Source organism: Calidris pugnax, unplaced genomic scaffold (genome assembly GCF_001431845.1).
Source record: "Calidris pugnax isolate Ruff unplaced genomic scaffold, ASM143184v1 scaffold10, whole genome shotgun sequence".
Classification (NCBI taxonomy): domain Eukaryota; kingdom Metazoa; phylum Chordata; class Aves; order Charadriiformes; family Scolopacidae; genus Calidris; species Calidris pugnax.
Window position 1 is genome coordinate 991,569 of NW_015090795.1, and position 10,715 is coordinate 1,002,283.

Genomic DNA, 10,715 nt, shown 5'->3' on the forward strand with positions numbered 1-10,715 from the left:
TTTTTCCTGTGTGCAGGTCAAGAATTTACGCTCAGGTGTTTCTCGAGCTGCTGTGGTCTGTTTAGGGGATTTGTTCACCTACCTGAAAAAGAGCATGGATCAAGAACTAGATAATACAGTAAAAGTCCTTTTGCACAAAGCTGGTGAATCCAACACATTTATAAGGGAAGAGGTAGACAAAGCACTGAAGGCTATGGTTAATAATGTGACTCCAGCACGTGCACTTTGTTCTCTTATAAGTGGAGGGCAAAGGTAATTCTTACAAAGACTTTATAAAGAAATAACTTGTGAATAGATTAAATTTATCACATAGAGTGTTTTATTTTAACAAATAAATGGCAATACAATAGTCAGGACTATGACAATGTAGTAAGTCAGCTCTGCGGAGCTGCTCCCCAGGGCAACGGCTGGCGGCAGAAGATGGAGCCCCCCGTTTCCTTCTGTACATTGTGTAAAAAGTTGGCTGTTGGTTTTGGAGCTTGGTGTATTTTCTGGTGGTTTTGCAACTCTTCAGTCGCTGTTGGTGTGGGATTCTTAGGAAGCTGCTCTCTTGCTTTGCCTGGTGAAGCTCTCACAGCGTTCCTGCCTGCCACTCGCTGCCGCTGCTACTTCTGATGTTGAAAGCTGATTTATAACCTCCAGTTCTCTCGCTGCAGCTGCCCTGGCTGCTCCCTGTGCTTCTCTACACTTGGCTGCTTAATGGTCATCTGCTCTGCATTTTATTTCCCTTTGCAGTGGTGGTGGCTGTTCTTTTGAGTGCCTCAAAGGTGCTGAGTCCCCGGCTCTGGCTGCATGTTTGGCTTCTGACCTTCCCCACTCTGTAGCAGAACTTACATTCCTTTCTTGCACTCTCCCTGCTAAGTATGTTGTTCTTTTCCTTTTATAACCTCGTTCACTGTAACAGCAATACTTAATTAAGCCCAGTGCATTAGTGTCATACCTGCTTGTATTTAATCTCTTGTCTCTCTCTCCTCACTTAGGCGACTCTCTCATAGGCTACATTTCTCATAGGCTGTCCCTTCTGTTAAATATTAAATATTTCAGATTATAAATCAATCCGTAGACTTTCTGCACGGCTACAAATCATAAGAGTTAGTCTTGATTCAAACTGTGGTTCCTATTTTGTTTCCCGGGAAGCTGGTTGTTGTGGGATATATTGACTCTGTCTCCTGAAGGCCAATGAAAACTGCACTGCCGTTGCCTCAGCCTTAAACTGGAAGGCAACTAGCAGCCTTGGGATTGAAAGGATTCACCAATCCTGCCCGCACCTAGTGGTTTTTGTGAAAAATTCTGTGAGCTGTGAGTCAGGGAGTCATTTCTTCATGGCTAAGGAGACCTCAGTGATGGTGTGCAGTGTGTTTCTGGTTGGTGAGACAGCAGTGGGGCTGGAGCAGCGCTGTGTGTTACAGCTCTTCTGGCATTGCCTTCAGGAAACTCCTGTTGCCATCAAAGCCCCTTGCTCTCCAGAGGCTGTAACAGTCAACACAAGAATTATTAGCATTCCAAAGTGAAGATTTGGGAGAAAAATGCTATGTGTCTGCAGCACAAAGTGGAAAGGTTCTGCTTGGCACAGCTGGGTAATTACACAAAGGATATCTTTTCTAAATTTGGCTTGCGCATGGAGTTGCTTACATTCATCACACTGAGGTGTGAGTTAACAGTTACTGTTTTGCCTGCAGTTTGTAAGACCTTTTAAAATTTACCTCTTTTCTGCTCAACACATTTCAAGCCTGCTGCCATCATAAGTATTAATGCTTGCAACCCTGAGTAGATAAATCTACTGATTCTTTCTCAGCTGCAGAGTTGTTTCTGACTTTACCAACCAGAATAATTAAAAACATTTCTGTTTGCTCCTGTGTGCTGCTGCTCTAAAGGCTGCTGCTGTGAGCTCAGCTCTGGGAACAGGTGCTCCATCCCAGAGCGTGTCTGCGGGGCTAGGGCTGGAACTGGCTGGATTTCAAAACTTTTAAAATCTTGTTTATTATCTATATGAATTGTTCTGAGGTCTTAAAAAAAAAAAAAAAATTCTGACTGTTTTACATGAGCAGCGGGCATTGGTGGGGCTTCTTTGCTGCCATGGAGTGAGGTCTGGAATCTCCCAGTCCTGGTTTGCCACGGGGGGTGCAGCAAGAGTTTGGTTCTGGCCCCCCTTCCCCGAGCCTGACACGGCCAGGGCTGCTCAGCACCTGGGGATGGCTCCTCCAGCATTGTCCCTGGAACCAGAGAAAGGGAAAATGGGGGTGAGACAGGAGGAGAGGCGGTCAGGACAGAGGCTGGAGGTTCACATCACACCCCAAAGCCGGGGAGCCACCGACGTGGTTTACCAGGGTCAGCCCTTCCCTTAGCCCTCTGCTTCAGTCCTGCTCTCCCCAGGGATGCTGAGCCATAACACACGGCTCATTCCCTGCAGTGACGCTGGCCTCAGAGCAGGACTTTTAATCCAAAGGGAACAATGACATTGGAAAAGTCTGAATTTGCACAATTGTGTACTCTGAAAGCGTGTGGGATCAGCAGGGGCAGCACAGTTTCTATAGAAGGTTAGTTTGCTGCACAAGATTGAAAATTATTCCAGCTTTTCTCTCATTTTCGTTGGCAGAGGTGTTTAATGGCCCCTGTTTTGTAGAAAACAGACTTCCCCAAGATTTTTAGAAGTCGATAGAATACTGCTTTATTTAATTTTAAATTGAGATAAAATACACAAGGTGTGTTTCGGAGCATAGGGACTGCTTTTTCTTAAAGTTGATGTAAAGAACATGTAGTAGCGTGCTTTCTAAAATACTTAACAATTATTCTAAGGAAAACTAGAAACTCAATCCTAAGAAGAAGAAAGTTACTGGTTTTACTAACCCAAAAGCTGTAATTAGAGGTTGAATCATAGAATCATAGAATCATTGAGGTTGGAAGAGACCCCTGGGATCATCGAGTCCAACCATCTCCCCTACTCTACAAAGTCCTCCCCTACACCATATCCTTCAGTACAATGAGAGGTTGAAACTGACTTCGAACAAAAATATTAATAATTTTTCATTTGCATTCTTGTAGTTTGAGATTTGAAGTGAATGAAATGAAATTGAATCCAGAGCGTTATCCTTTTAAATAAAGTGAGTTGTCTTTGCTCCACGAGGTCTTCTGTGTACAGCCAGAATGTGCCTGCGTATCAGCAGTGTGTACCACTTATAGATTATGCTGGGAGGAAAAAAGAAGGGTTGTGTACCATATTTGTAGAGCAGGTAGAAACTGCTGCTGAGGTGCTGCTGTGAGGCTGAAAGTGACTTCAAACAAAAATATTAATAATTTTTCATTTTTCATTTGCATTCTTGTAGTTTGGGATTTGAAGTGAGTGAAATGAAATTGAATCCAGAGCGTTATCCTTTTAAATAAAGTGAGTTGTCTTTGCTCCGCAAGGTCTTCTGTGTACAGCCAGAATGTGTCTGCGTCTCAGCAGATTATAGATTATGCTGGGAGGAAAAAAAAGAAGGGTTGTGTACCGTATTTGTAGAGCAGATAGAAACTGCTGCTGAGGGAGAGGGTAGAAACAGGGAACCGTTTAGGTTTGTCCTGGTGTAAGTGACACAGGGCTAATTTCTCTTCTAATGCTTGAGAAAACTGCGCTTTTAGAAGACCCTAGTATCTGAATTGGTGAAAATACTCACTTTATAGGCAGCTATGCTATGTGTAATTCAAGGTCTTGGTGTTTTCGAGCTCCCCAGGTGTGGGGATGAGGAGAAGCAAGACCTGGGTGCTTCACCCAAGCTGCCAACAGGATTATTTCATACCACAAATGGCACATATAGTAGAAATTAGAAAGTTTTGTGGGGAGTTCTCTCTTTCTCCCTCAATGGCTGCCACGCTGAGAACTCCTTGCCCCGGTGCCAGAGCTCTGAGCCCTTCCCCGTGACTCGCAGGGTCCCACGTTGGCTGTCCCTGCAGGGAGTGTATGGCCTCCTGGGATGGCATGGGCTGGGGATAGTCCAATATTTTAAAATATTTTTAAATACCAATATTTTATATTGGTATCAGGATCAATATATGTTCTTTAGTGTCATTAATGTCAATTATCTGGTCTTATTCTATTAAATCTGTTCTATTTCAGCCCTTGGGTTTATTTGTTTTTCCCAGATTCCCCTTCCCAGGTGGGGAGGGGTCATTGAGTGATAGAATTAATTCTCTACACAACAGTAAATCGTTGTGGGTTCCTCAAAGCATAATGAGGTTGGAAAAGACCCTGAAGATGATCGAGTCCAAGCGTTACCCTGGCATTGCCAGGACTGTGACAAGTGAAGTCACACATGGGGGAGCAGGGGGGGCTGAAGGGACTCTCTGCTGGGCTGAGGAGATGTGGGCCACGAGGGAGTGCTGGTGCTGGGACCCACGCTGTCCCACTGCCGAGACCACACCACCCTGGTTAAAGATAGCTCGAATGGAAGGCTGCTCTCATTAATTTGCTGGGCTGTTGATTAACTAGTGCTTCTTGAGCACAGTTTCTTTGTGGGAGGGTGAAAAGGGTGCGTGGTTACACGAGCAGAGAGCAGTCTTCCTGCACGTTTGTATTTTGGAATTGCCTCTAATTATCGATAGAGTGACACAGCAAATCTGTGGTTACACTGTGTCTGTTCCCCTGCAGGTATTACGGCCGGAAGATGCTCTTCACTATGATGAATCACCCTGATTTTGATAAAACACTTGAGAAGTACGTGCCGAGCAAGGATTTGCCTTACATCAAGGAATCTGTTAGCAACCTGCGGGAAAAGGTGTGTGGAAAAGCTCTTGTTTAATGGCTGGGAAATGTAAACATGTACCAGTGGTTGTCAGTAGTAGAAAATGCCCCTGCAGGAAACAGGGGCAGTGATTTGGAGCACAAGACAAGTCCTTGAGTAAGTACAGCAGGGAAGGTGCTGGCTGTTGGCTGCCCTGTGGTGTCCTTCCTCCTGGCAGATACGCTGGATCCAAGATCCTTTGGTCTGTGTGGCTCCCGGAGCTGCTATCCCAGTGTCTCCAGCACTGCAGAACCATACCAGCTGTGCTAATTAATGGTTTTGTGCAGGGGCTGGGGGAGATGCCGTTAGATACGCCCTCGGCGAAAGGACGACGGTCCCACACGGGCAGCGTTGGACACTCGAGGTCATCCTCTACTTCCAGAGATGCTCTCAGCGTCACTGACAGGTAACCATCTCCAGTGTGGGACCCTTCACCTCTGGGACAATGGCCTCACTGCAAGAGGAAATGGCCTCAAGTTGCCCCAGGGGAGGTTTAGGATGGATATTAGGAAAAATTTCTACATGGAAAGGGTTGTGAAGCCTTGGCAGAGGCTGCCCAGGGCAGTGGCAGAGTCTCCATCCCTGAAGGGATTTAAAAGCCAAGCAGACGTGGTGCTGAGGGACATGGGTCTGTGGTGGGTTTGTCAGTGCTGGGTTGATGGTTGGACTCGATGATCTGAAAGGTCCCTTCCAACCCAGGCAATTCTGTGATTCTAAGAGTATAGAAACGTTCACAACAGGGTTGTGAAAATTAAACATTCCTGAAGGAAAAGGAAAAACTTGACATGTCCCAGATAACAGTTTCCCTATTTAAAAGAGTTTGTCTGTGCATTTTGAAGTCAGTTTGTCTACCGACTGCCTAGGAAAATACCCACAGGACACAAACCACTGGAACTCACAGTAGATCCATGTCACCATCAGTTCAAGATATTGCTGATTTCTGCCACTGCATAAAAAAACCCACACCTAATGGTGGCCACAGTGCAACTTACCTGTTTGTGTGCTTAGGGACACTAAGTGTTTAGTTAGATCCTAACCAGGGATGCTGAAGGTTTTAGAGCATACTCTGTCCATTTTTAGTTTTCTCTTTTGTCTTCTAATAGATCTTCTATTGAACTGAAAAATAAGCCCCTCAAAATTTAAACCAAGCCAAAAACCTGCCCCAGAGAATCTAGAGTTCACAGGGGCTGGGAGTGCCTTGGGGCTGAATACAGTGTCTGGTCAGCAATGGGTTTGTTTAATGCACTTTCTGCTATTCAAAATAATAGCTAATTCCACACTGGATGGTAAATTTTGCTTTGGGATGTAAAACTACATATCCCCTTCCTGGGAAGAGGGGCTACCTCCTGCATTCTGCTGGGGAGTCTGGCCAGCAGGAGGTTAGATGCCGCCTTTTGTTCTCCCACCTGATCAGTTTGAATTTGAAAAGGCAAGAAAGGTGTTTATTCCTTTCTCCAGCAAAGACTTCTGTCTTAGGAAGAGCTAAGGAATGAGCTAGTGGCTCTGTCTGGGCTGGTCTGTAAATGCAGGATGCTTACCTGGGCAGAGAAGTGATTTCACAGATTTTATAATTCTTCCTGTGACTCTCAATAGGATTAGATGCTGCAGAATATATTCTATGAAGAGCTGTTGCATGTTTACCTCAGCATGGCATGTGGCTTACTGAGGTGCCACCTGGACTGGGATCGGTACTGAAAGTACTTTGAGAATAAAGAATTAAACCACAGTAACTTCTTTTGTGAAGAAGTTCCCAAGTGCTTCTGTGTTCACTGAGCAACTTTTCCCTTCCCAGCAGAGAGGCTGCAGAAGCCCGTGAAGTCACAAGAAAACCAGCTCCTCGTAATTCCCTGGAAAATGAAGAATATGTTAAAGACATCATCGGTTTGTTGAACGCGAAAGACTTCCGTGACCGAATAAATGGCATTAAGCAGCTGTTATCAGATACAGAGAACAATCAAGGCTTTGTTGTGGCGAACATTGTGAAGGTAACCCCACGGAAACGGTCTGTTTCAAAGGTCTTTGAAGTCCTGTAGCAAAGATTTCTGATAAAAAAAATCCTGGCTCCCTCTTTCCTAAGAAAGTGTGATTAACAGGGAGACACTGAGGGGCAGGTGGGGTTTGCTCAAGGGGGAGATATGTGAGCTACAAAGGTAGAAAAGGGAGTAAAGAGGAGGAAGAATCTCAAAGTTCTCTCGTAGGGAAAGCCCTCTCTGCGCTGTGGCTGCGGTCCTGCCGCTGCTGAGGGAACATCACAAGGTGGGAACAGGTTGCAAAGAGAGCAGCAAGGACTTACCCAGAGCTGAAAAAGTGTCCCTGCAACTCGGCTGGGAGTTCTTCCTGCTCTCTTTGTCCAGGAGAAGGGTCTTTACTGTGATAAAGCTTAAGCTAAGTGTCCTTTCCTGTAGGGAAGGAGGTGCTTTAGGAGAAGGATACTGTGATGATGCCCAACAATCGTAAATTAAAGATAGATATAATGAAAGGAAAATTAATATTGTCTTCTAGCAGCGCAGTGTCTTTGCCGTGGAACTGTGAAATGCTTCTGGGGAACGTCGCTGTATCTTAACTGGGAATGTTTCTGAAATCTTCAAAACATTCTTTTTTGCTAAATAGAGCTATGTCTTGCTAAAAACCCTTGCTTGCAGAAAATACTAGTCATCCTGAAAGTTACAGACAGCTGCTTTTCCTCTGTTACCCTCTATAGGAACGATCCTAATTCAGAGGAGGTGAGGTACAGTTGAATAACACACAGTATAAAAATATCAAAATGTTGCCTTAGTTGCTAAAAAAAAGTATCTCAGGTATTTGCATTTCAGAGCCATCTTGTGCTAAGATGGACAAGGGCAGTGTAAGAGTAAAGCAGGAAATGTGATGCCCACCTCTAACATGAGTTGTTCATTCTGGTGAGTGCTGTTTGGATCCTTTTTCAGATCTTCGATGCTTTCAAGTCTCGCCTGCACGACTCAAACAGCAAAGTGAATCAGGTGGCTCTGGAGACAATGCACAAGATGATTCCGCTGCTGAAGGACAATTTGTCACCTGTCATCAACATGTTAATCCCTGCCACGGTGGACAACAACCTGAACTCAAAAAACCCAGGGATTTATGCAGCTGCCACAAATGTTATTCAGGCTCTGTGTCAGCACTTGGGTAAGGAATTGACTCTCCCTCAGGTCTAAAGAGTTTTAATTATACTAATTAAATTCAAAATTTTGAAGAGTTGCTCTTTCCAGCAGTTTCCATCCAATCATTACATTGTGTAATGAATCACTGGCTTCATTCTGACAAGTTCTAAACCATCCAAGTCATCTCAGTGTTTCCCAGTGCAGTGAAGAAATCCAGCTGTGGGACTTGGAGCTGCTTTCACTATTTTTCCAAAGCAGATGGTTTTTTTTCGCTGTGAGGGTGACCGAGTGCTGGCACAGGTTGCCCGGGGGAGCTCTGGGGTCTCCATTCTTGGAGATAACTCAGAAGCCATCTGGACACAGTCCTGGGCAACTGACTGCAGCAGTTGGACCAGGGGATTGGACCAGGTGATCTCCTGAGGTCCCTTCCCACCCAACCCATCTGTGTGATCCCGTGTTTCACTCTCCGGAAGCTTCTCGTGCTGCTCAGTCTCTCCCACAGGTCCCACAACCAGATTCCTGCTGATTTGTGTGGCCACAACTATTTTCCTTCCTCAGCTATGTTAGCTTTGGAGCACGAGCTGAGTATTTTCAGGAAGTCAATATGCTATGCTCTACCTGCTTCTCGCAGCTGGGACTTGGTCAGAGGATCTTTTTATGCTTTTACACCCTTAACTACATCACTGTGGTTTTTGAAGTTAATATATAGAATCACAGAACTGTCTGGGTTGGAAGGAACCTTTAAGATATCTAGTCCAACCATCAACCTGACTGATAAAACCCATCACTAAACCATGCCCCTAAGCACTACGTCAACCCAGCTTTTAAATCCCTCCAGGGATGGCGCCTCAACCACTGTCCTGGCGGCCCATTCCGAGGCTTAATAACCCTTTCCATGTAAAAATATACCATATAAAGATATATCATAAGTAAGGTACTTATTTACGTTTTTCCATATTGTGTTTATCTCCAGACTGTTTCATTTTCTGACTGAGAATCGTAATGTGTTTTGTTCCTTGCATTTAGACAACTCTTTGCTCCTCCAGCCGTTCTGCACAAAAGCCCAGTTCCTGAATGGGAAAGCGAAACAGGAGATGACGGAGAAGCTTGCTGGTAACTCACCTCCTGCTCTCTGGGTTGCCTTGTTTGTCTGCACCACGGCAGCAGAGGGAGCGAGTGTTGCTCCATAATGAGTTTTGGGGTGTCACAAATTTAAAGGCAAATTTGGTTAAAAATCAAAGACAAGTTTTAATTCGAATGTACACACGTGTTTTAATCTTGTGTTACATGTATGAGAGGAGTCCATACACATCCCAGCAGAAAGACAAGCGTTTGCCAGTTAAATAATTGTCTGAATTATAGGCAAAATGCTTCATCCTATGTGCATTTATAATACAAGGCTACTTCGTTCCTTAAACGCAAATGCCTACTGCGTATTTCTGAGATGGAGGGGAGGTCATAACGTATCAGATGTTACACAGTGCACTGTGAGAAATACAGGTCCTGTGATAATCCTTACTAAAAGAAAAAAAAAATCAAAAACAGAACAAAAAAACCCAAAACAAGCAAAACAAAAACAAACAAACAAAAACCAAAAACCCGCTTTGTTTCTTCTACTTGTTTTAATTTAACAGAAAATTGTCAGCAGTACCAGTGCTGCTGCGTGGACTCCTGAGAGAGGGTAAAAGGGGTGTTTTTGGGGAAAATCTCTATTTTCTGCCAGAGCACTGATGCTGTTGCTGCAACAGACACACTCCTGCGCACAGCGTTCCTTCTTTTGTTGCTCTGAGAAGATGATTTGGCATTAGGTGCTTTTAAACACCTCTTAAAGTAGGGGATTACTTCTGAATTGTATTTTAAAAATATACAAGGTCCCTTCAGAACAGCTCTTGGTGAGCTGCTGTCCTCCTTGCAGATGTGGTGACGGAGCTGTACCCTCGGAAGCCGTACGCCGTGGAGCAGAAGGTGCTGGTGGTCCTTTGGCACCTGCTGGGGAACATGACGAGCAGTGGCTCCTTGCCGGGGGCCGGAGGGAACATGCGGACGGCCACAGCCAAATTATCCCGAGCACTTTTTGCACAGATGGGCCCCAGCCTCCTCGCTCAGGCTGCCTCCCAGCCGCCCCACATCAGGAAGAGCTTAGAAGAATTCCTGGAGGCGACAACCTAGAGGAAGGAGCTCTGTGCCTGCGTGGAGCCCCCCTTGCCGAGGGGCTGGGACAGAGGGACAGCTGTTTACAGGGAGACGCGGGACCCTCCCCGCGTTCCCCAGGCAGAAGGGCCGCTGTGGGAGAGCCTGGGCCGCGCTGGGGCCGGGGAGCAGCCCCTGCTGCCCCTCAGCCTCCCCCCATTGCTGACCAATAAAGACACGTACCCACAGCCCCCGCTGCTTCTAGCGCTGAGCTTCGCCCCGTAGAGGAGGAGAATCCCGGAGATGGCTGTGCGGCACCCACAGGGGGGTTTGGGTGGCGATTGTCAAAGAGAGGTTATTTTTTTTAATCCACTGACACCGCTGCGCAGTGTTAAGCTTGGTGGGGCGCGGGGAGCTCGGCGCTGCCCGGGGAAGGCCTCTCGGGGGAAACTGGCCTTTCCCTTCCCTTGTGCCCCCTCTTCCCTTCCCCCGGCAGCCCGGTGAAGCGCCTGCGGACGCGCCCCGGCTCCGTCCGTCCGGCTGCCGTTACTGTACGCGTTTTACCCGGGAACCCGCGGCGAATAAATGGATTTATTTCTGTACGGGCCGCCGCCGCCTCCTTTCCTGAGGGGCGGGAGGGGAAAGCGCGGCGCCATTTGGCGGGCGGGAAGGGGAGGGGGGGCGTAGGGGGGAGCGAGCGGCGCAC

General features: G+C 46.4%; 1 protein-coding gene across 1 annotated transcript in view; it reads left to right on the forward strand.

Moving 5' to 3' along the window:
* FAM179B (family with sequence similarity 179 member B) overlaps positions 1–10,611 on the forward strand; it is a gene marked incomplete at its 5' end in the record, with an annotated part of 39,333 nt that extends 28,722 nt beyond the window's left edge. The window contains 7 exons of the mRNA XM_014936759.1: positions 17–252; positions 4,625–4,751; positions 5,045–5,163; positions 6,553–6,742; positions 7,685–7,904; positions 8,906–8,992; positions 9,795–10,611. Of these exons, the coding sequence (XP_014792245.1) occupies positions 17–252; positions 4,625–4,751; positions 5,045–5,163; positions 6,553–6,742; positions 7,685–7,904; positions 8,906–8,992; positions 9,795–10,048 (1,233 nt within the window). The remainder of the gene's footprint in view (positions 1–16; positions 253–4,624; positions 4,752–5,044; positions 5,164–6,552; positions 6,743–7,684; positions 7,905–8,905; positions 8,993–9,794) is intronic.
* Positions 10,612–10,715: the final 104 nt, after the last annotated feature.